The sequence below is a fragment of the Meles meles genome, chromosome 16, assembly GCF_922984935.1.
Source record: "Meles meles chromosome 16, mMelMel3.1 paternal haplotype, whole genome shotgun sequence".
NCBI classification, from domain to species: domain Eukaryota; kingdom Metazoa; phylum Chordata; class Mammalia; order Carnivora; family Mustelidae; genus Meles; species Meles meles.
Genome location: NC_060081.1, coordinates 25,518,645 through 25,543,688, shown reverse-complemented (window position 1 = coordinate 25,543,688; position 25,044 = coordinate 25,518,645). Strand labels below are relative to the sequence as shown.

The 25,044-nt window shown below is 38.7% G+C and overlaps 1 protein-coding gene across 3 annotated transcripts in view; it reads left to right on the top strand.

The window, feature by feature from the left end:
- Positions 1–1,358: 1,358 nt before the first annotated feature.
- The window catches only part of PLEKHH2 (pleckstrin homology, MyTH4 and FERM domain containing H2), a 113,554-nt gene continuing 89,868 nt past the window's right edge, over positions 1,359–25,044 (top strand). For all 3 annotated transcript variants that reach the window (XM_045980248.1, XM_045980249.1, XM_045980247.1), the window contains exons 1-2: positions 1,359–1,434; positions 8,307–8,436. In XM_045980248.1, coding sequence (XP_045836204.1) covers positions 8,314–8,436 — 123 coding nt within the window. In that variant the 5' untranslated portion in view covers positions 1,359–1,434; positions 8,307–8,313. The remainder of the gene's footprint in view (positions 1,435–8,306; positions 8,437–25,044) is intronic.

Genomic DNA, 25,044 nt, shown 5'->3' with positions numbered 1-25,044 from the left:
CTCTCTTTCTCCTGCACTTAGTTCTTTGGTCTCTACTGACTTGCTGCCTTAAATTATGCAAGTTACTTAAACTCTGTTTATTTAACTCCTGCGTGCTCTGAAAAAATAGGCCCGGTCCAGCCTGCTTGTTTGCCAAAGCTGTTTGGAGACAATTTTTCATATGATATGCATCATCAGCTCCCACAGAAGGCAAAAGGAATTTGATGTGTGGGGGTAGTCTGGGATCCAGTCCAAAATTAGTGCTCATCTGGAAGAAATATGGAAGCTTGATACTTGCTCACTGGCCTTTTAGTTGTACTCACTTATTGCCTTGCCTCTAAGGAACTTTGTAAATCTTTATCTCTTTTATGTGTTTTCTATATAAGGTGAGATAAGCTTTAAAAAAAAAAGATGGTAATGGAAAAAGCCTTCTGACATCCTTTATTGGCCAACTGTGAACCAAAGAGAGTGATTTGTCTAACCTGGCTTTATGACCTGCAGAAGGATTACCCATGATATTCAGGATTCTGATTTCCCCCCTTGAGACTGTCCTTGCCAGACCCCATCTTGGGATGTAAAATCCAATTAGATTAAAATTCTCACTCATCTACTTATTCAGGGCTCTGTGCTGGGTGCCAAGGAAGCTGCAAAAAGAAAGAAAATGAATCCCTGGTTTCAAAGAGCTCACCATCTAATGGAGAGATAAGGAGCAGTACATGAGGCGGAATGAGCTAAGCGCCAAGAGGAATAGAAACAAGAGAAGAGATTACTGCTAGGAGGGCTGACAGGAATGGTTACAAGGATATTATTTGAGCTGTGTCTTAGAAGGACAGTTAGAATTTTTAAAGGGGACTAGGAAATAAGCAGGTAAACGTTCCAAATGGACTTCCCTGAGGTGTGTGAAGGGCAGCTGTAAAAAAATAAACCTGCAAAAGTAGGACGGAGGCCTCGAATACTAGCCCAGGGAGTCGATTCTTGATAATTTAAGCAAAAGAAAGCCAAAGAAATCTTTGGCAGGGCGCACATCAAAAGTGCATTTCAGGACAGTTAACCCGGCAAGAGGGTAAAGGATGGATTGACAAGAAGAGAGACTTAAGGCTGGGAGACCAAACAGGTGGGTGCTGAACCGAGGCAGAGAGAAGTAGACGACCGCGACGACACCCTCTGAGCTGAACGTGTGGCGAAGACAAGGGGCAGACAGTCCAGGACAGAACTCCCTCCTGAGGCAGGGCCTGGGAGGAGTCCAAATCATAGCCACTCCCTCAGGTGACGCCAGAGGGTCGCCTGCGCTTCCGATTGGCTATTGCGACCGCCAGTCCTAGGAGAAGGCGGTGCCTGCCCCCGCCCCCAGCCCGCTCCGGCTCCGAGCTGCGCTGGCGCCCGCGGAGAACCCGGGAACCCTGCGCCAGGCGCGGCCAGGACCTCCGGCACTGCAGCAGGGGGCCCGCAGCAGAGGTAGGCAAATGGAGAGGGCCCGGAGCTGAGGCGCGATCCCAGCGGCTCGGATGCCGGGATCCCCGCCCCCTCGAGAGCGTGCAGTCCCGGGGGGCTCGCCTCGCGGAGGCTGGGGGCGGCGGGCAGAGCCGGCGGGCGGGGACTGGGACAGTGGAGCGCGTTGGTGCTGGATGGAGCGGGACTGGCCCCCGCGCCTCGGTACTCGGTGTCGCCCCACTCGCTGCCCCCAGGACTGGGGTCTCGGTCTGAGGCGGTGGCCGGGGGCTCCTCGCCCCCTGTTCTCCGGTGACGTTTTGTTTGAAAATGCGGGCTCCGGGTGAGTGGCGCGACGCTGGTTGTCCTTGGTGAGGGGTGGGGGGCGCAGACGGCAGTCCCGTGTCCCCGCGCCCTGTGGCCGGCGCAGCTAGGGATGCTGCGGCTGGGCCTTGGCTTCCTGGGAGCCGCGCTGTGATCTGGGGGCTGAAACTCCTCAAAACTTGAAAGAACCATTTTCTGCCCCTCGAGTTGCCCGAATGTCAGGGTGCCCTTAGGTGACCTGCCGTGAAACTGCGCTGAAGTTATTAGACCTCTTCTTAAAAGACGGAACGTTTGAGCCATCGATTTTGATGTGCGAAACTCCGTGGAAAGGGCAAGTTGGACGCTTCACGCGTAAGAGCTCTGGTGCTGTGCTACCTGCAGGGTCCCTGTTCTTGGTGAAAACGCAAGTCCCAAGCCTCGAGCGCGCAGCGGCGTGTGTCCCCGAGGAGCTGTGGAGTGGGGATCACCGGGCTGCTTCAGGCAGTGCCACCCAAGGGCGGGCTTAGCCCCGGTGGAGCTGGTGGGTGGTTCCGAGGCTTCTCAAACAAGGCATGCCTCGGTGTGGTCGAGAAAGAGACCCTTTCTGCTTTGGAAAAGAAATAATACAATTACCTGGCCGTGAAGCCGTGCCTTACGAGGAGAGAATTAAAGAATGGGAGTGGCTAACCCCGAGTTTCATCAGGATAAGCCTAAAGAGAGGAATTCTTTCTTTTCTCTTCCTTTATCTTTTGGGATTTGGAAGAGAAACAGGAAGTCAGAGATTCGGAGAAAGGAGCATTCACTCCATAATTGTAAACAGTTTGTTTTGTGTCAGTAAATATTTCCCAATGTCATGGGGCGGCGTGGGGTGGGTGTTTGGAAAACCAAGACTTATCCTGTCCACCGCAGTTAAGATAGATTACTTTCAAATTCAAAATCTAGAAATGATACTTACTTAGCAGATGGTAAAAAGCGATACTGTTATTTTCTGTAGAGTCAGTGGTAATGGAAAACAATAACGGATGTTGTTCAAAGTTAGAATCTTTACTCAAGATGGTGTATTAACACAACAGTTACTTTGTACTAACCGAAATTGCAGAATGAAATGAGGAAATCAGGTGTCTAGACCTCTGGGGGACCATGAGCCAACCAATCCGTGGTTTAGAATTTTTAAAAATTATGACCCTATTGATAGGGAATGCAGACATTAGATGCCAATTTAATATTCTTCAGGTTTTTCTACTTCATTGTAAAATACTTCATTGTAAAGTATATAATGAGCATAACTAAAGATATGAATAGGTATGTTTTACTTAGAGTTTATTTACTGTGTCATTTTCATAGCAAAGTCGTCTTAGTGAGGTATATGTATGAACTTGCCGTATTTGCGGTTAAAACATTTCCCTCTAAATCATTTGGGTTAATGGTGGAATTCTTGGCACGGATAACTACCAACAATGGATGATTAAATTTGTAAAAGTTGACCTACTAAACATCCATGTAAACTGTTACTTTTTTTTTAAGTTATTTTTATTTTTTAATTTTGGAGTGGAATATTCTACAGTATGAAACAAAGCCCAGAGTTCATGAAGAATATGATTGTTACACTTTACCACATATTTAATAAGATTTTTTCTTTGTATATATCACAAACAAGTTTTAAAAGACAACAGATGTGTGGGGAATAATTGTGTAAATAAATGTGTGATGAGAATATTTGTATCTGTATTACTTTATTTTTATTTATTTATTTTCAGCGTAACAGTATTCATTGTTTTTGCACCACACCCAGTGCTCCATGCTCTGTATTACTTTCTTAAAAACATTTTTGAGTATAGTTGACACATAATGTTACATTAGTTTCAGGTATAAAACATAGTGTTTCAACAGCTCTATACAACTGTTACTTTTTCTTTACTCATTTGTAAATGAATGCTCTTTTTAAAATTGTGGTATATTTCATGAGCCATAAAATTTACCTTTTTTAAAGTGTACAGGTCAGTGGCTGTTAGTATATTCACGAGGTTGTACAGTTATTAGCACTATCTAATTCTGGAATAATTTTGATCACTTCAAAAAGAAACCCCAAACTCATTAACTGTTGATCACTGTGCCCTCTTCACAGCCTTTGGCAACCACTAACTTACTTTTTGTCTCTTTGATTTACCTATTTCATGTAAAGGGAATCATACTGTACATGGCCTTTTATGTCAGGCTTCTTTTTCTTGGCATCTAGGGTAATAGTCATTGCATGTATTAGTACTTTATTATTATTATTTTTTAGTACTTTATTCTTTTTGTGGCTGAATAATATTCCAGTGTATGGATATACCACATTTTATTTATCCCTTCATCTGATGATGGACACTTGGATTATTTCCACTTTTTGGCTATTTGAAAATAGCCAAACTATTTTCATAAACTGTTATGAACATTTATATACAAGTTTTGGTGTAGACTTATGTATTCAGTTCTCTTGGGTATATAGTTAGCATTGGTGTTGCTTTAATTTCTGTTAAAACTTTTGAGGAACTGTTAAACTATTACCAAAGCAGCTATACCATTTTTACATTCCCAATAGCAAATTATGAGGGTTCCAATTTCTTCACATCCTCACCCATACTTGTGATTATATGTCTTTATTTTCATAACCATCCTATTTGTTGTGCAGTAATTGTCATGATTTTAATTTGCCTTTTCTGTTATAGCCAATGATGTTGAGCATCTTTTCATGTGCTTATTAGCCATTTGTATATTTTCCTTAGAGAAAGGTCTGTTTAGATCCTTTGCCTACTTTTTAATTATTTTGTTTTTTATTGTTGAGTTGTAAGAGTTCTTTATATATTCTGGATAAAAGTCTCTTAGATACATGATTTGCAAATATTTTTCTCCCTTCTGTGGGTTATCTTTCCATTTTCTTTTTTTTTTTTTTAAGATTTTATTTATTTATTTGAGGGAGAATGAGCGAGAGAGAGCATGAGAGAGGAGAAGGTCAGAGGGAGAAGCAGACTCCCCAGGGAGCTGGGAGCCTGATGCCTCCTGGAAGTCCGGGATCATGACCTAAGCCGAAGGCAGTTGCTCAACCAACTGAGCTACCCAGGTGCCCTGTCTTTCCATTGTCTTGATGGTGTCCTTTGAAATAAAAGTTTTAAATTTTGATTAAGTCCAATTTATCTATTTTCTTTTTGATTACTTAGGCTTTGGATGTCAAATCTAAGCAAGTGTTGCCTAACTTATGGTCACAAAGATTTACCCCTATCTTTTGTTCTAAGAGTTCTTGAGCTTTGGCTCTTAGATTAGATCTTTGATACATTTTAAATTTGTTTCTGCATATGTTACGATGGAGGGGAGTCCAAATTCATTCTTTTGCATGTGGATATCCACTTGTCTAGCACCATTGTTGAAAAGACGATTCTTTTCCTGTTGAATGGTTTTGGCACCCTTGTCAAAAATCAATCAACCATAAATGTGAGGTCTTATTTTTGGACTCTTGATTTTATTCGAGTGATCATATGTCTGTCTTTATGGAAATACCATATAGTTTTGACTACTGTAACTCTGTAGTAATTTTTTGAAATTGGGACATAATGAGTCTCAAGATTGTTTTGGCCATTTTGGACTTGAATTTCCATCTGAATTTCAGATCAACTTGCCAATTTTTACTAAAAAAATGCAGTTGGAATTTTGAGAGGGATTGAATTGAATGTATGTGTCCATTTGCAAGTATTGGCATCTGCAAAAAGTCTTCCAATCCATGAACGTAGATGCCTTTCATTTAGTTAAGTCTTCTTTAGTTTCTTTCAATGACGTTTTATAGTTTGCAGAGTACAAGTCTTAACACTTCTTTTGTTAAATCAACTAAGTATTTTGTTATTTTTGATGCTATTATTTGTGAAATATATTCTTGATTTCATTTTTGGATTTTTTTTCTTGCTAATGCGTAGAAAAACAATTGATACAATTGATTGTATTTTTTAAAAAGATTTTATTTATTTTTTTGACAGAGAGAAATCACAAGTAGGCAGAGAGATAGGCAGAGAGAGAGGAGGAAGGAGGCTCCCTGCTGAGCAGAGAGCCTGATGCGGGGCTCAATCCCAGGACCCTGGGATCATGACCTGAGCTGAAGGCATAGGCTCAACCCACTGAGCCATCCAGGTGCCCCCAATTGATTGTATTTTGATCTGGTTTCCTGAAACCTTGCTGAACTCAAGTAGTTCTAATAGCTTTTTAGTGAATTCCTTAGGATTTTCTATGTACAAGATGATGACATCTGAAAAGAGAGATGATTTAGTTTTCTTTTTCCTTTTTCCTTTCTTCTTTTTTAGTTGAATATCTAGTATGTGTGAGGCCCAGAGATAGATTTAGTTTTCAAACTGGGTTCTTTTTATTTTCTGGTCCTCGCTAGAACCTCTAGAACTACACTGACTAGAAGTGGTAAAAGGTGACATCCTTGTCTTATTCCTGGTCTTTGGCAGATTAGTCATTTATCATTAAGTATGATCATAGCTGTGGGCTTTTTGTAGGTGCTTTTTATCAGGCTGAAGAAGTTCCCTTCTATTACGAGCTTATGGAATGATTTTATGTTGAATTTTGTCAAATGTTTTTCTCTACATTGAATGAAATGATTATGTGGTTTTTGCCTACTACTCTATTAATATGGTTCACTGTATCAATTTTCACTTGTTGAAAAATATCTGCCTTTATGTTATTTTTTTAACTGTAGAGATTTTACAGTAGAACATATATAAGTTATTTTAAATATAGAGCAAAAAATCACCAACATGAATTAAACTCCTCTTGTTTAACAGTATCAATACATTTCTGTGCAAAAATACAAATGATTCAATACTTAACATCTCTTTCAGGACTTTTTATTCTATAATATTTCGTCCATATTTTCTTTCTGCATCCACTCAAAAGCTAAGGAGAAAACAAATGAAGAAAAAGTTTGTGACTGACAAAGTTTGTCCATTATCTACTCCTAACTCACTGATAGTAAAGGCTAAAGTGGGGAATGAGAAGGGCCATTAGCAAGGTTGATATCCTTAGAAGGAACTCAGAAAACAATGGTGTGAGCCTTCTATAAAAACAAAGAAATGAAAAGAGAATGATTTCCAGTTTACACTTAAAGTTTCCCGGAAATTGTGACTAGAATTTAAGAGCATATGGAGGCTTTGATAGGGTTGGTGGTCTTAATAAAGTTGTAGCCTCTGTAAAACTCTACGTTTACTTATTTCTAAATTTTTGAATGATAGTGTCCGTATTAATGTGAAAATTGGTTTAAGCACAAAACAATATTTTTACTAGAATAATCATCTTTTGTGGGTTTTTAGCAACACCGAGTTTTTAAAAACACGTGTAGGTCTAAGAAGGGCTATATTACACTAAATACTGAGAAAATCAACTTGGTTGATGTGTGAGGGACACATATTTTTGGAAAACAAAATAATGGTACACTTCAGCGGCAGATCTATCCTGCAGTTCTCAGAGTTTTGCTGTCGTGTATATGCCGAGACCAGGGCTTGGCTCCTTGTGGAAATCCACTCCTAATGCAAATTTTATTTGTTCAAAGGTAGGGCAATTCAGAAATATATCATCAAGCCATTTATTCTAATGACCAGCGTTTATGAGTCCCAGAACCAGAAACAATGAAGTTATAGGTTTTTGCACCTTATAATTTTAAAACCAGTTCCCCTGCCTCCTGGCTTCCCTCTTACAGGTTTTTCCCTGGGATTTACCTCCTCCAAAAGGAAACATTAATGTCGTGGAAAACACCGATTTCAGATTTACTTAATGTAGGTGATTCCAAATTTTATATTTATATCTTTTCTTATGCCAGAAAAAAAAAACCTATACAAGTATGTCCAAGGTCATAATACTTTGCCCACATGGAGCACTGGGGGTTGTGCAAAAAGAATGAATACTGTTACGCTGAAAAAATAAATAAAATGGGAAAAAAAAATAATACTTTGCCCAGGTAAATATGCCAAAGGATTCTTGACTTGAAAGAGAACTTGGACCAAGGCAAATTTAGGGTGATGGTAAGTAATGATTGCAATATAAATCTAACTCATAATTGTAGGGCTATTAATGAAGTTTCTTAGATTATTCTATCATGCTACCAACTGAATCAAATTGAGATATTCCTGTAAATTGAGGAGTGTGGTGAAATTATGAGCTGAAAGGTTAAAAAAATGTGTTATCTGTTGGGTAGAGCTAAAATCATACCAGGAGTCTGTGTTTGAGTGGTGCTATTATTCTGTCCAAAGTAGTGTTAAAAATAGCAGTATTTAATTTGTTCCTCCAGTATACTCAGGGGGAACGATGGTTGGTTATTATCAGTGTCCTGCTTTTTCAAGACTGGGTAAACTGAGACATGGAAAGGATAACGTTACCTAGAAAAGTTGAATAATAAACACACTGGGCCTCCAACCCTGGCCTCCTGTCTTCCACTAAGTTTTTTTCCATGAGCTATATAGCCAGTTCTGAAATTTATCTGAGAATTTATAAAATTTGTACGTGGATATCATTAGATGATAACTAGAGTGTGTACATGGGATGATGTAATGAATTATTCTGAATGCCTTCTTTTCTAGAATAAATATGGCAGAGCTTTCTGAGACAGAAGGACCAGTAGATTGGAAAGAACGATGTGTAGCTCTGGAGTCCCAGCTTATGAAATTTAGAGTTCAAGCAAGCAAGATAAGAGAGCTCTTAGCAGAGAAGGTAAGCTATTCTGTCCAAATTTTGTTGTTCAACAGCAGCTGTTTGGGGCATATTCCATTTACATTATATAATCTCAGTATTTTGGGGGGGGTAAACATTTTTAAATAAAGAACATAATTTAACTTTCTGTCGGGACTTTGAAGTTATTCTTGACATATTCTTTTGCCAGTTTTAGAGTGAGTTGGACATTAGCAAAAAGCATTTGCCGGCACTAGTGGAATATATAAGAATTGTGCGTATTTGATGAATGGGGAGTTCATTCATGCCAGAGAGAAAAGCTGTAATTTATTTGATTTTATTAGAGGTGTGTGACAGCATTTTAATTTACTAAATGTTAAGGAAGATCATGTTTAAAGTGATTATAGAAGAATATTCCCCTTTTGATAGTAAAACATGTTTATACTGTATTCGAAAGTATGCATCTGTTTAGTAATTTGTATTGACTAACTGTATGTCACTAAACTATGGTCTGGGCTAGAACTGAGTTTAATATAATTATATGCTTCCCTTAATAGTTCTAGTCATGTAATTAAAATTTCATCTATGTCGTAGGAATTTTTTCACAGATACATGTGTAAAACTCACGGATTAATTCATTCATTCATTTGTTCGTTCATTCAACAAATATTCACTGAGGGCTCATTTTGTGTCATACACTCTTCTTAATGCTATCCTTACATCTGTGAACAAGAAAACCCACACACTCCTGTTTGCGGGGAACCTGGATTCTCGACCTGTACTGTCCAATACGGCAACCACTAGCCGTAAGTGACTATTGAGCACTTGAAATGAGGCTAGTGCAAATTGACATGTGTTGCAAAAGTAAAGTACACCTCAATTTCAAAGACTTAGCATGAAGAAAAGAATGTAAAATATCTTAGCAATAGTTTTCATATTGACCACATGCTGAAATAACATTTTGGATATTAGATTAAATAGAAAAATACTAAGATTAATTATGTCTATTTCTTTTTACTTTTTAAAGATGGTTACTAGAAAATTTTAAATTACATATGTAACTCACATTGTTTTTATTTTAAGATTTATTTATGTATTTAAAAATTTTTTAAATTATTTTTTACATTTTAATTTCAGGATAGTTAACATACAGTGCTATATTAGTTTCAGGTGTACAGTATAGCGATCCAACAGTTCCACACTCAGTCCTCATCAAAGACAAGTGCACTCCTAATTCCCTTCACCTGTTTCACCATCCTCCAACCACCTCCCCTCTGGTAACCATCTGCTTGTTCTCTGTAGTTAAGAGTCAGCTTTTCATTTGTCTCTTTTTTTTTTCCTTTGTTCATTTGTCTTGTTTCTTAAATTCCACATATGAGCGAGATCATATGGTATTTTTTTTTCTCTAACTTATTTCACTTAGCATTATTCTCTCTAGACCCATCCAAGTTGTTGCAAATGGCAAGATTTCATTCTTTTTTATGGTTGAATAATATTCCATTGCATAATATTCCATTGCCTATCTTATCCACACTTCAGCTGCTTCCATAGTTTGGTGATAATGCTGCAGTAAACATAGGGATGCATGCATCTCTTCCAATTGGTGTTCTCATATTCTTTGGGTAAATCCCCAGTAGTGCAGTTACAGGATCATAGGCTTGTTCTATTTTTAATTCTTTGAGGAGCCTCCATACTATTTTCCACAGTGGCTGCACCAGTTGCTTTTCTACCAACAGTGAATGAGGGTTCCCTCTTCTCCCCGTCGTTGCCAACACTTGTTTCTTATGATTTTGGTTTTAGCCATTCTGACACGATGGCTCACATTATATTTCCATTGGAAGGTGCTGTCTAGATGGATAGATAAATGGTATTAATTGTAATTCCTAACTGATCAGAAGAATTTACAGGTGCTTTCTCAAGCACTTGTTTGCATAATCCTTTGGGATGGAGACTGGTACATACATCACATGTTCAAAAAAGATTTTTAGGGGTGCCTGGGTGGCTCAGTGGGTTAAAGCCTCTGCCTTCGGCTCAGGTCATGATCCCAGAGTCCTGGGATCGAGCCCCGCATCGGGCTCTCTGCTCGGCAGGGAGCATGCTTCCTCCCCTCCTCTCTCTCTTTCTCTCTCTCTCTCTGCCTTTCTGCCTACTTGTGATCTCTGTCAAATAAATAAATAAAATCTTTAAAAAAAAAGATTTTTAATCTTTTGATTAATTGATAGCTGACAATCTCTCTTTTTTAAAAAAGATTTTATTTTTAAGTAATCTCTACACCCAGTTTAGGACTCAAACTCACAACCCCAAGATCAAGAGTCTCATGCTCCACAGACTGAGTCAGCCAGGGGCCCTGCTAGCTGACTCTCTGTTAGCACAAAAGTATTCTACTAAAACCCAGAAAAACATCATCTTAAATTTTTGTGCTTTAACGTCTTTTAGGTGGAAAGATTAAAATTATTCTATTCACGTTGGGTCAAAGGATGACCTAGTAATAGACTTTGTGGAATAAATCCCCAATATCAGTTGACTTTGTTTATCACTATTAGAATAGTGATAAGTTATAATCTGGGGGCACCTGGGTGGCTCAGTTGGTTAAAGCCTCTGCCTTTGGCTTGGGTCATGATCTCAGGGTCCTGGGATCGAGCCCCGCATTGGGCTCTCTGCTTAGCAGGGAGCCTGCTTCCTCCTCTCTCTCTGCCTGCCTCTCTGCCTACTTGTGATCTCTATCAAATAAATAAATAAAATCTTTAAAAAAAGTTATAATCTGAAAAAAAAATCCCACTTTGAATATCTCCTACGTTAAGGAAGCTTATTCTAACTCAGTTAGTGACTCATAATTAGTCTTTTGCTCCTCTCTCTACGAAAATCATGTCCCTGATTGTCCTGATTTATCTAGTATTTTCCACAATCCCAGCCAGTCCATACAATGATTTTATGAAGATCATCAATTATATGCTTGCTGATACGCCTCATGGACACTTACTAGGTGTTGCCTTAGCCTTTTAGCAGTTAGCACACTGTTGGCCACAGCCTCCTTAAAATTTTCTTGGTTCCCTTGTCTTCTGGGTTTCTTTCTGGACTAAACAGGAGTTATGCTTACTTGGGTTTCAGTGAATTGACCTTTAAGTTCTAAATTTTATGGCGACATTTGTTCTTCAGAAGGCACGTTTCAACAGATTTCTTTATGAGTGCCCATTTGTCAGAATTTAAAAGTGTCGTTTTCTCTATAAGTGTATTTATAAAAAAAGCTTTTTGATTGTTAGTTTATGTTTTTAGGTTTTGTTTTTTTTCTTTGCTGGTGAATGAATGGTAAGAGGCATATTATTTCAAAATTGCTATCGTAGGGGCGCCTGGGTGGCTCAGTTGATTAGGCATCTGCCTTCCGCTCAGGTTATGATCCTGGGGTCCTGGGATCGAGCCCCTCCTGCTTCTCCTTCTCCGTCTGCTTGTTGCTCCCCAGCTTGTGCAAGCATGGTCTCTCTCTCTCTCTCTCTCTCTGCCAAAGAAATAAATAAAATCTTTAAAAAGAAATTGCTATTGTAGTTGTGGTTTCTTTCCTCCTCCTTCATTTTCTTCTGTATTTTTTTGATCTGTGATGTAGATCCTGTGAAAGAGCTAAGAGATGGAATTATTCAGATGTGTTTTATACAGTGGAAAGTGGACAAGTATGCCAAGTTACTCATGGTTTTCCAGTAAATATATTCAACACTAAAATGAGAATAATGTTTTTCATGATATTTTCTGTTATGTTCCATTACGAAATATTTTTCCCTGGATTAAAATTATTTTTGGTACCCACCCATGTTCTAATAAAAATACCAAATATTTGTTGATTTATTATGAGCTAAGCACTTTATAGATATAATTTATTTAGTTCTTATAATAAGTTCTGAAGTAAGACATTTTGTTTTCCCATTTTACAGATTGGGAAACTGATGCTTATTATGTGCCAGGCAATCTTCTTTATATATTCATTGTTAGTGTTTTATAGATATAAAAAAGTTAATACACACACATACACACACAAATCTAGCTATATGTTGTAAATAATATGTATAGAAATATATTAGATATTTATATAACATATAAGGTGCTTTATCCATATTGACTTTTTAATTCTTATAACAACCCTATGAGGTAGGTTCTAATATTACTCTTTTTTCCCCAAGAAGAAACTTAGGCACATAAAAGTTCTTTAACTTGCCCAGGTTTATGCTAAAGAGTGAGTGATGGAGACAAGAACTGAAACTGAGCATTCTGCTTTTAGAGCCTGACTGCTTAGCCATCACCTCTATGGCTTTTCCAAAATTGTTTTATTACCACATTCCTTGCTTTCTCTGATATACTTGGCCATTCATCTATTCTGTCTTCTCCTCAGCTATGCAACATTTAAATCCATCTCTGCTCGAGGGCAGGTATCTGTGTGTGTGTTAGGTATCTGTGTGTGTATGTACGTAGTAATAACAATTTACATAGCACTACATATTTTTGAAGAAAACCCTATTGCATTGCTTCTGCATGCCAACTTGAGTCAAATGTTGCATTCCAGAGGCCAGTCTGGTCCCATCCATAACCTTTGGTTTTGTGTTAGGACCAGTCTGCCCCAAGGCTTCTCCCGGATAGTTCTCCAGACCTTCCCCGCAAATGGATGCAGGCCCAAGGCTGAAGATTCTTGAGAGAATACTAATTTGATTCTTCAGCTCTTTGCCAGGAATTCTGGCCAATTTTTCTTTCCTGCAACAGTTCTGGTTCTTAGTTCTGTTTTATTGGCACTGGCTATAGGCAACTAACACTAGGTGCCAACTATGGTTCCTAAGCCTTTGCTACAACAACCATTAGCTGATTTAAACCCTACATTAACCCTGTGAGGGAACTATTATTAATACTGAATGTCAGGATGCTGACATTAAGATTAAGAGTATTTGAGTAGTATGCCCAATATCATGCAGCTAATGAATAAAAGAATGGGCATTAAACCTTTGATCTTTCATACTTTTTGTGTTGCAGCTAAGAGTACCAGGCACATAGAAGGAACTCATTATTTTCCTGTACCTTTTTAAAGACACACACTTGTTAAATGTACAAGGAGATGACTTAAATGTAATTATGAATTAATAAGAGACATATTTCTCAAATTTTTTTAGAAAAAAATACATGAGATGATCTCAGAGTGTTTTGATAATTAAAGATGGATTTCAATTAATTATCCTTAATTTTTTAGAGATGAAATAGGAGAATAAATGAGATTTTTAAAAAAGAACTATTTTTACTTCATTTTTTTTTTTTTCCATCGCAATTTCCAAGTAACTTTGAATATTGAAGCTTGTGAAGAAAAAGGCCTTATTGAAGTCTTGGGCAAATACTGCTATAAGTGGGAGAGGTCTTTAGAGGAATTTAAGGAATGGTGTTGGAAATATCTGTAGTATGCCAAATATAAACTCTTCAGGGAAGCTGAGATTTAAGTAGTTTTCCTACTTTACAGTATTACTAGTTAGTGTTCTGAATCACGGAGGGAAAGGGGAAAGTTTTTTTTAAGTTGAAATGAATGCTGTTTCCTATGGGGTAGGTTTTTAGTGAAAAAAAAAAAAAAGATGAAAATATGAAGAATTTTCCTTTGGGCATCAGCATGACCCGTGTGAAGTAAAGTCTCGGTTACCTGATATAGTATCACTGTCTGGGATTTCCTGCCACTTGACCTTCCTCTGTGAATATGATCCCCTGATGTGGTCTAGGATTCTCTCACAGGAATGAAGAGTCCCTGATGGCATAATATTTGCCTTTATATAACGGTCTAGTACAACATTATGACCACCCTATTTATTTTTTTTCTAAAGATTTTATTTATTTATTTGAGAGAGAGAGAGAGAGAACAGGCGAAGAGAGAAAATCAGAGGGAGAAGCAGACTCCCTATGGGGCTGGGAGCCCGATATGGGACTCGATCCAAGGACTCCGGGATCATGACCTGAGCTGAAGGCAGTCTCTTAACTACCCAGGCGCCCATGACCACCCTGTTTAAATTACACAACCCCTCAATCACTCTGTTGCCTGACCTAATATTTCTCAGTACCTGACAGGAATTACACATACACTGTCATTGAGACTTGGGAAGCTGATTTAAATATCAGTTCTTGGGTAACTGACTGAAGATATTATTTATTATAACAAAATAAATAAAAATGGTGATAGAATCTTTCATGGGTTCTGTTGGGGAAAATCAGGAAGAGATACTTGATGGGAAATTGCTGGCCATATCAGTGAGTGTGAAGGCCTTAAAGTAACCAATCTGTACACACACACACACACACATAGAGGAATATTACTCAGCCATCATAAAGAATGAAATCTTGCCATTTGCAATGATGTGAATGTACCTAGAGGGTATAATGGTAAATGAAATCAAGCAGTTAGAGAAAGACAAATACCATATGATTTCACTCATATGTGGATTAAGAAAAAAAACAGATGAACAAAGGGAAAAGGGAAAAAAAGAGAGAGAGGAAAGCAAACCATAAGTTTCTTAACCATAGAAACCAATCTGAGGGTTGTGAGAGGGGCAGATGGGTGAGGGATGGGCTAAAGGGGTGGTGGGTGTTAAGGAGGGCACTTGTGATGAGCAGTGGTTGTTGTACCTAAGTGATGAATCACTAAATTCTTATCTGAAACAAATATTGCTCTCTATGTTAACTAACTGGAATTTATAAAAGCTTGAAGTTAAAAAAAAGAAATACATAATACAGTGCAAAAAACTCCACCAAATTTATTTGTATATAGTGCTTAGAACATCAAGTATTAAATGTGGTGGTGTTAGCATCCAAGGTCAATGGCGTATTGCCTTTTGCCACTTGATGCTATGTTGACTGTGGCTACAGAGGGCACTTTTATGGTAGTAAATCAAAGCACTAGGTTTAGAATTTGCTACTTTATTTTGTTACTGTGTAAGTAGCTTGTTTGTAAAAATACCTGGTTTTGTCCAAAGACTGACGTAGGGCAGCAGATTATTTCAACTTTCTTTTAGAGACTTGGTAGGGACTGGTTGTGGACTTGACCCGAGATTTACATTATATATTGTGAAAGTAAAAGCTTACTTGACTATTTCCCACATTGTTTTGTTTTTTTTTTGTATTTTGTAAAGTTATTTTCCAGCTTGAGTGAGTATAAAAACAATCACTCAAAAATCAAAGTATTGCCTTTCCTAGTACCCTTATGTTTAAACTCATATTAAAGTGTTCTAAACTTTGTTGGGCATACTTAGTGTATATTTACTTTATGCAATGTGAAGTTCTCAGTATTCATGATCTATAATACAGATGTGAAAATGCCGTGATTTTCTTTTGTCAAGTTTATCCTTGCTTTTAAATAATTTTTTTGGAAAAAGTTGAAACTTTCATCCATTCATTTATTTATTCAATATACATTTATTGAATTTCTGTTATGTGGTATTCAGTACCCCTGCCTCAGCCAATGTTATATACGTAAAGACTACATGCAGAATCTGGGGGGACACTTCTTAGTTTATTTACTATGTAGTGGTAGAATTACATTAGAATCTCAAATTCCAAATTTAGCCTTAGTCATACCTCTGTCCCTGTGCTTCGTTCTGTGATATGTTCCATGAGAACATGCAATTTAAAATTCTTCCTCCTACGGCGGAAGTGTGCTGAGCCCATAAAATTCTTCCTCCTACAAATGTTAATATCACTTTAAATTCCCAAGAAAAGATATGTAGGCTAAAAGAATAGCATACATGGGATAGAAATAAAGATGAATGCTTTCCAACTAAGAATTTTGTGGCCTCATGTATTGGGAACTTGTTTTCATATGGTTCTGTGTAACTATACACTCTGTGGAGTTTATAAATACCAATGCAGCTGTGGTTCAACTAAAAGACCACTAGGGAATCGGACCATGAAGACTCAAATCCCAGCCATGTCACTGGCTGGGAGCATAAGCTTATACAAGGCATACTCATTCCGAACATCAGCTTCCTGATCTTCATGATGAGCATAACATTTTTGTCCTATGGTATGGCTATGAAATAATGTAGTGGAAAGTTTCTGGTTCTTAAACACTAACTAGAATTTTTTTTTAAGTTCTCTTCTATTCTCTGAATTATTTTTCTTTCCTCTGAGATAATTGCCCACTTTTATGTCTGTTTGTTTGTTTTAGGTTGTAAACTTTTCTCAAATCTCTGATAATTTTTGGTGGTCCCTTCATATTTTAGAATAGGGCATCTGAAAAGTTGACCAGCAATTGTGTGTAAATAGTCAATGCTGGTCAACTGTCAATCTTTGTTTTAGAGTGAGTTGGGGGGGGGCTGCCTATTACACCATGAACCCATAAATGCCACAGTTGTTGGACTGGTGCCCTCCAAATAATTTATTCAGTTTTGTAAGAGAAGAACATTTCCATTTTCAACAAGAAATAAATGCTTAGCTGCTGGACGTTTGGCACATGGGGATAAGTAACAAGATTTCACGGAGTTCCTTGACTCTAAGTGCTACATATTTTCCATTAATACCCACTATTTTCATCCTGCCCCCTTCACTCCTGCTCTAGGTCTTTACAAGATTCTGTGAGGATATTAACTCTCGGGAGAAACCCAGGACCCTCCAATCCTTATTCTTCGACTATACTGTCTACTTTATCAAAAACAAGGGGATTTAGGGGCGCCTGGGTGTCTCAGTGGTTTAAGGCCTCTGCCTTCAGCCCAGGGGCCTGGGATCGAGCCCTGCATTGGGCTCTCTGCTCAGCAGGGAACCCGCTTCCCCCTCTTTCTCTGCCTGCCTCTCTGCCTACTTGTGGTCTCTGTCTGTCAAATAAATAAATAAAACCTTAAAAAAAACAAACAAAACCGAGAGGATTAAATGAATATATGCACATTTAATGGTGAGCTTATCTCCCCATTTCCAACCTTCCTCTCTGACGTGGCTCTTAAGATGCCGGCAGCCAAATATTTATCCAATGGGGAAGACTGAAAGTCTCTGGCAAATCTCATCAGCCCAGGAGGAAAGAGGAAATAATGCTGACAATCAGTGGTTCCCCAACAGAAAGCCCAGCCAGATCATCTAATGTTAAAGTTCATGGTCAACAAGCCCCACATATTTGCTAAAGCATCTGGACAGCTTTTTAGTTCCTGAACATTAAACCTAAGTAGGCATCTCTTGAATGACCAGACATCTGAGGAAAGATAAAGAACAAACAGAAAACAAAACAAAACAAAAGAAAACAAAACACAATATTGCGGGGGCACCTGGGTGGCTCAATGGGTTAAAGTCTCTGCCTTCGGCTCAAGTCATGATCCCAGGGTCCTGGGATCGAGCCCCACATCGGGCTCTCTGCTCCACGGGGAGCCTGCTTCCTCCTCTCTCTCTGCCTGCCTCTCTGCCTAGTTGTGATTTCTCTCTGTCAAATAAATAAAATATTAAAAAAAAAAACACAATATTGCCTATGCAGGGAAAAAGAAAGAAAACAGAAGAAGCAAAATTCTATCATTTATTTTTATTTATTTATTTTTAAAGATTTTATTTATTTATTTGACAGAGATCACAAGTAGGCAGAGAGGCAGGCAGAGAGAGAGAGAGGAAGGGAAGAACGCCTCCTGCTGAGCAGAGAGCCCGATGCGGGACTCCATCCCAGGACCCTGGGATCATGACCTGAGCCGAAAGCATAGGCTTTAACCCACTGAGCCACCCAGGTGCCCCAAATCCTATCATTTAACATTCCTAGAGAGAAAAGATATTACCTTCTTGAAACAAGGAATATCGGAGAATGACTAAGAACTCTTGAAAATTAAAAACATGGTAGAAGAGGGGCGCCTGGGTAGCTCAGTTGGTTAAGTATCTGCCTTTGGCTGAAGCCAAGATCCCGGACTCCTGGGATCGAGCCCCACATCAGGCTCCCTGCTCAGTGGGGGTCTACTTCTCCCTCTCCCTCTGCCCCCTCCCCAGCTTGTGTGCTCGCTCTTTCTCTCTCTCTCAAATAAATAAATAAAATCTTTTTTTAAATGGTAGAAGAAATAGTAAACTTAATAGAAGGGTTGGAATATAAACTTAAGATAAATACCTGGGAAGTAGAGAATAATGTTAAAAGGATGGAAGACAGGAGAGAAAAGATTCGAAATTTAGGGGACTAGCCCAGCATGTCCAAGACCAGGATGGTAGGAGGTCTGGAGTAGACAAAAGCAAAGAAACAAACCACGAAAATTTCCCAGAATTGAAGGACACAAGATTCTCGATTGGAAGGTCAGCCAAATACCTAACACAATAGATAAAAATAGCTTCATCCAAAAGCACGTCATCATGAAAGTTTACTGTAGACCAAAGAAAAGATTCTGCAAGCTTTCAGAGGGGACCAAAAAAAGCCCAAACAGGTTATATGCAAACAATTAGGAATTAGAATGGATTTTTAAGACTTGAAAGTTCCCATGTAACCTTCTTGAAGAATCTTCAAAAGGATGTGTTCCATTAAAAGGACGAAGGAATGAAAGAGAGGAAGGCAAAAGATACAGGAAACTGGAGCTCCAATGCGGGGAAAAGTGGAAGGGTCTTCCCAAGAAGACAGCTGTATCCTGGCAAGAGGGCTGGCAGTTCAGATGGGTACAGGTCAGAAGCTCTGGAAGTGGCTTCAAGAAGATGAAACTGGTAGAAAATCAGGTGTGAATGAACATCTTGAGAGATGATTCAATGTGGAGTTGAATTATTGATGAGTTCATAGAAAGCTGGATTAAAAAAAAGAACAAGACATTTAACTGTAGGGGGAAAAGTTATGTAGCATGGAAAAAAGTAACCATAGTTTACTATGTGGTTCATCTCTGAGTATCATACATAGTCACAGTAATACTAATACCAAATAGTGAATTAATCAAAGGGAAGAGAGAAACATATTGGAAGAGTATATCTTTGTTGATGGTGAGATCAAAGAGCTAATTCCTCATTCTCCATAAAGGAAGTTAGTAGGAATTCACTAAACTAAAAAAAAAAAAGTCAACAAAAAGGAAGCATGTTATTTAGAACATGAAAGCAAAATATTGAGAGAATTGCCTAAAAGAAGGTAATAATTTTTATTAACAAATCTTATGGAACTAGTTGGTACTTTATGTGCATTTGTGACTTGGATAAACATAAAAACAAAAGAAAAGTTAAATCGAATTATGAAGTAAATGGACTTGTATAGCCTTTTGAGAGGAAATCTTTGTATTATAATAGGGTATTTCTATGGAAATCACCATCCAAACAAAATAATCTATTTTGAGTTTTCAGGATATATCAAAAAGAATCAAATGTTCTGGGTTATGTAGTTTGAAGTTAGGTGCATTCAGGATCAGGACTGTTACATGTTCCATTTATAATTATGAATTGCCCATTTATAATTATCAACACTCTTTTGCTAATAAAACTTTTTGCATTAAAGTCTCTTTTGTCTGATTTTGATATTGCTTTTAGGTAGCACTTACTTGGAATACTTTTCAATCTCTTAGCATCACTTTTTAAGTATGCCCTTTTAAATACAATATAGAAAGACTTATGTCTTTATCTGACTAGTGAAATATTCTCTTTAAATATACCTGAAATCATAATAAATGCAGTCTGTTTCTACACACCTTGTTGTTGAAGTTTTCTTTATCTTCCCTGTTCCATGCTTTTTTCCCCACCCTGTGATGCTTTGGAAGCTATAGACTGAATTTCTATTATGTGGTTATCCTTAACTCCTTTTAAAAAGAAAGGCCAGAGTGGCACCTGGGTGGTTCAGTCAGTTAAGCATCCAACACTTGGTTTTGGTTTGGGTCATGATATCAGGGTTGTGAGATGGAACCGTGCATTGGGCTCCATGCTCAGCACAGAGTATGCTTGGGGATTTCTCTCCTTCTCTCCCACCACACCCCTGCTCCTGCAGCTGCTCACGCTTACTCACACTCTCACGCTCTCTAAAATAAATAAATAAAATCTTAAAAAAGAAAAGAAAGGCCATTACACATACTTTATATTGTAATGATAGAACTTGAAAACTGAATGTGGTTAGGGAAAGGAAACGTTAGGGAGTTGGCAATATTCAAAAAATATATATATAACTATATAGGGCAACATTGTGGTGGGGGGGGGGGTTGGTGAGGGAAAGATGGGAAACCCGTAGCAATGAGAGCTGAGCATCAAAAACAGCAAGTGCCAAAACTGTTAGGATGGCCAGCACTGACTCTTCTTTAGAGAACAGTCTTTAGAAACAATGGCACCTTCAGTTTAAACATTGAATTAAGCTCTAGTAATTTAGGTCATCATTCAGCTTTGATGGATACTAGGAGATGGTAAATGTTGTATAGATCCATTAGAAGCCATAGAATGGAAACATGTCAGGCAACCAGAAAGATTTCAATTATCCTATCTTGTCCTAGAGAGAGAACTAGTAATTTGTCCATCATTATTTCAAAATTACCCTTAGAAAGCCTGAGGTGGGGTGGGGGATGGGCTGGATTAGGGTGGATTGCTGAAATCACGTTTTTGGGTAGGATGTTTAATGTAACTGAAGGAGATCTTTCACTTTGGAGAATAATTTAGCCCTCAACAACTTCTTAGTCTGCCATGACTTTGCAACAACTTCTAATTCGTAATATGGGTGTGTTTTCATAAAAAGAAAAAATAGTTTTGAAATCTATACCCAAAATGGGACTGTGTCCTTTCACTGCATTCTGTGGGTCACAGCAAGTCACAAAGTCATCCCAGAGTCAAAAGGAGGAACAATGGATCTCACCTCTCGGTGGGAAAAGTGGCATGTGCATATACGGAGGGAAGGAATTGGTGGTGGCCCTGTTTGGTGGCTATCTAAGCCTAACTAGTTACTTTAATTCACTCAGACTCTTGCATTCCAGCATATGTCCTTGCTTCCCTCCAGTACAGCTGACCTCGCAAAGGTCTCCAATGGCCTAATTAGCATACATTTGCATGTATTATTTATACTACATATCATTTACAGGTATCTTTCAGTATGTTACTTATATTAAAATTTTTGTTAGAAAAATTTTCAAACATACAAAAGTAAGCAGAATATTATAATGGATCCCCATATACACATTGCCCAGCATTAATGATTATTAACCTCAGGACCAACCCTGTTTCATCTATACCCTGATCCACTTCTCCTTTCTTACTTTATATTGAAGCAAATTCTAAGCATATTATTTCATCCATCTGTGTACATTTTAATGACTGTATTGTACTTATATATTTATATATATTGTACTTATATATTTAGACAATTCTGTTTGGGGACATTTGTGGCTTTTATTTTTATCATTCAGATTATAACACTGCAGGGGCTCCTGGGTGGCTTAGTCAGTTAAGCTTCTACCTTTGATTGAGGTCATGATCCCAGTGTCCTGGGATTGAGTCCTGCATCAGGCTGCCTGCTCAGTGGGGAGCCTGCTTCTCCCTCTCCCTCTGCGGCTCCCCCTGCTTGTGCTCTCTCCCTGTCAAATAAATAAAATCTTGGGGAAAAAGTATAACACTGTAATCATTACCACGTATTTTTAATAAAGGAAATACCAACAGCTTTTTCCCATCACTTTGACATGTTTTCTTATTTTTATTCTCACAATTTCCTGTAAGGTAGGTAGAGCAGTTATATTATCCCTATTTTATACATAAGAATTTTAAAGTGCAGGGTGCCTGGGTGGCTCAGTGGGTTAAGCCTCTGCCTTCGGCTCAGGTCGTGATCTCAGGGTCCTGGGATGAAGCCCCACATCAGGCTCTCTGCTCAGCAGGGAGCCTGTTTCCCCCCTCTCTCTGTCTGCCTCTCTGCTTACTTGTGATCTCTCTCTCTGTCAAATAAATAAAAATCTTTAAAAAAAAAGGAATTTTAAAGTGCAGTGTCAAGCTGTTGAATAGTAGAGTAAGAATTAGAAACCAGATCTCTTGAATCTACTCTGTTCATTTTAAACTAAACCTTGCTAACTTAAAGTTCTTCATAAAACTAATGCATGTATATGATAGAAATACGCTGCTGTGTAAATATCCATTGAACATCCATTAAGTCTTAGATACAATGATAGACATGCTCCTGTTTAATCTTCATGTCAATACTGTGAGATAAATGTTAATCTCTTTTACAAATGAGGAATGGAAACTCAGAGAAGTTAAATGACTCACCCATCATTACATTGCTCATAAGTAGTGGAATCTGGATTCTGATTCAGTCTTCTTGCTTCTAACATCAGTACACTTTCCACTTTTCTCTACATTGATATTTCAAAGGCTACTTTTTTTTTTTTAAAGATTTTTTTTTATTGGGGTGCCTGGGTGGCTCAGTTGCCTTCAGCTTGGGTCATGATTCCAGGACCCTGGGATTGAGCCCCACATTGGGGTCCCTGCTCAGTGAGGAGTTTGCTTCTCCCTCTCCCTCTGCCCCCCTCTCGTGCTTGCTCTCTCCCTCTCCCTCTCTAGTGCTCTCCCTCTCTCGCATAAATAAAATAAAAGCTTTTTAAAAAATATCAGGGATTCCTGATGGTGCCTACTATTAATTAATTAATCTATTTATTTATTTATTTATTTTAGAAAGAGAGTGGAGGGGGAGGAGCAGAGGGTAAGGGAGAGAGAATCCCAAACTCCACACTGAGCGCAGAGCCCAACAGGGGGCTTGATTCCACAACCCCAAGATCACGACCTGAGCCAAAACCAAGAGTCAGATGCTTAACCAACTGTGCCACCAGGTGCCCTATACTTTTTTTTATTAAAAAGGAAAAAATGGGGGCGCCTGGGTGGCTCAATGACCTGCCTTCGGCTCAGGTCATGATCTCAGGGTCCTGGGATTGAGCCCCGCATCGGGCTCTCTGCTCCGCGGGGAGCCTGCTTCCTCCTCTCTCTCTGCCTGCCTCTCTGCCTACTTGTGATCTCTCTCTCTGTCAAATAAATAAATAAAATCTTTAGAAAAAAAAAAAGGAAAAAATGACTTTTTGAATAGGTCTTTATTTAACTTGTATTCAAAGTCGTAAACATAATGTTTTCTTCCAGCACATTTAGCCCATTTATCTATAACCTTATATCCCAAGTGTTGTGAAAGTGTGTGTGTGTGTGTGTGTGTGTGTGTTAGGTGTGGTGCTTTTTATAATGGAACTATTTTTTTTTTTTAATGATTGCTTGCTACCAAGCTTTTAAAATTTGAACTGTATGGCTGGTATGTACAAGGTGTTAAGGAAGATACAAAGGGTCCTCACACATGAAGTCTGTCTTCAAGAAACTTGCAATGTAGTTGGGAAAATAGTAGAAGGAAGAGAGTCAATGCCATAGGAGTGGAAGAAACATTATTTGGCAGCAGTAAAAATACTATCCTATTTATATATGCATAGTGCTTTACAGATGTAATTTCATCCAATAATGTATAATATATTGAATATTATATTGCATATAAAGACCTGCATTAGGGTATGTAACAGTGAGGCAAAGACACAAGGCTTCTGCTTTGTTAACACTAGAAACCAAACTTCAGAAAGAGAAATCTGACCAGATATTTGTATAGTCCTTATCTTTGTTTGTTCTGCTATAACTAAATGTTATAGACTGTGTAACTTCTTTTTTTTTTTTAAGATTTCATTTATTTATTTGAGAGAGAATGAGTGAGAGAGAGCATGAGAGAGGAGAAGGTCAGAGGGAGAAGCAGACTCCCCAAGGAGCTGGGAGCCCGATGCGGGGGGACTTGATCCTGGAAGTCCGGGATCATGACCTGAGCTGAAGGCTGTCGCTCAACCAGCTGAGCCACGCAGGTGCCCTTAGACTGTGTAACTTCTAAACAACAGAAGTTTATCGGAGTTCTGGAGGTTGGAGATCTAAGATCAGGGTGTCAGCTAAGTCAGGTGAGGGTTCTCTTCAGAGTTGCAGACTTCTCACTGTATCTTCACATAGTGGAAGGGGCTAGGGAGCGATGTGGGATCTCTTTGGTAAGGGCACTGATCCCATTCATGAGGGACCCCCTCATGACCTCATCACCTCCCAAATACCTCTCCTCCTAACCCCACCACAGTGGGTGTTAGGATTCCAACATGTGAATTTTCAGGGGGACACAAACATTTAGACCATAGCATTCATTCCATCCCTGGCCTCCCAAATCATGACTTTCTCTCAAACAAAATACATTCATTCTATTCCAACAGCTGTAAAAGTCTATAAGGTGTGGAGTCTCATCTAAATCAGTTATGGATGAGACTCAAGGTATGATTCATTCTGAGGAAATCCCTGCCAGCTGTGAATCTGTGAAATCAAACAAATTATGAGTTTCTAAAATACAATGGTGGGACAGACATAGGATAGATATTTTCATTCCAAAAGGAAGAAATAGGAGAAAAACAAGGGGTAACAATTCCTAAGCAAGTTCAAAGCCCCACAAGGCAACTAACGTTAAGTCTTAAGGTTTGAGAATAATTTTCTTTAACTAGATGTTCAGGTCTCTGGGATGGAGGTCCTACCTTCTGGACTAACTCGGGAGGGGGGTAAAAGGAAGCAGGAATCTCACCTTCTGGACCCTCAGGGCCATTTGCAGCCTTATGACTTTGCAGGGCAGCTCTCTTGGGTTGAAGTTGCATTGTGATGGTTCTACCAGTCTGGGATCCCAGGGGTGGCCTCACTCCCATGGCTTAATTGGGAATTGCCCAGGTTGGGGCTCTCTGGTGGCCT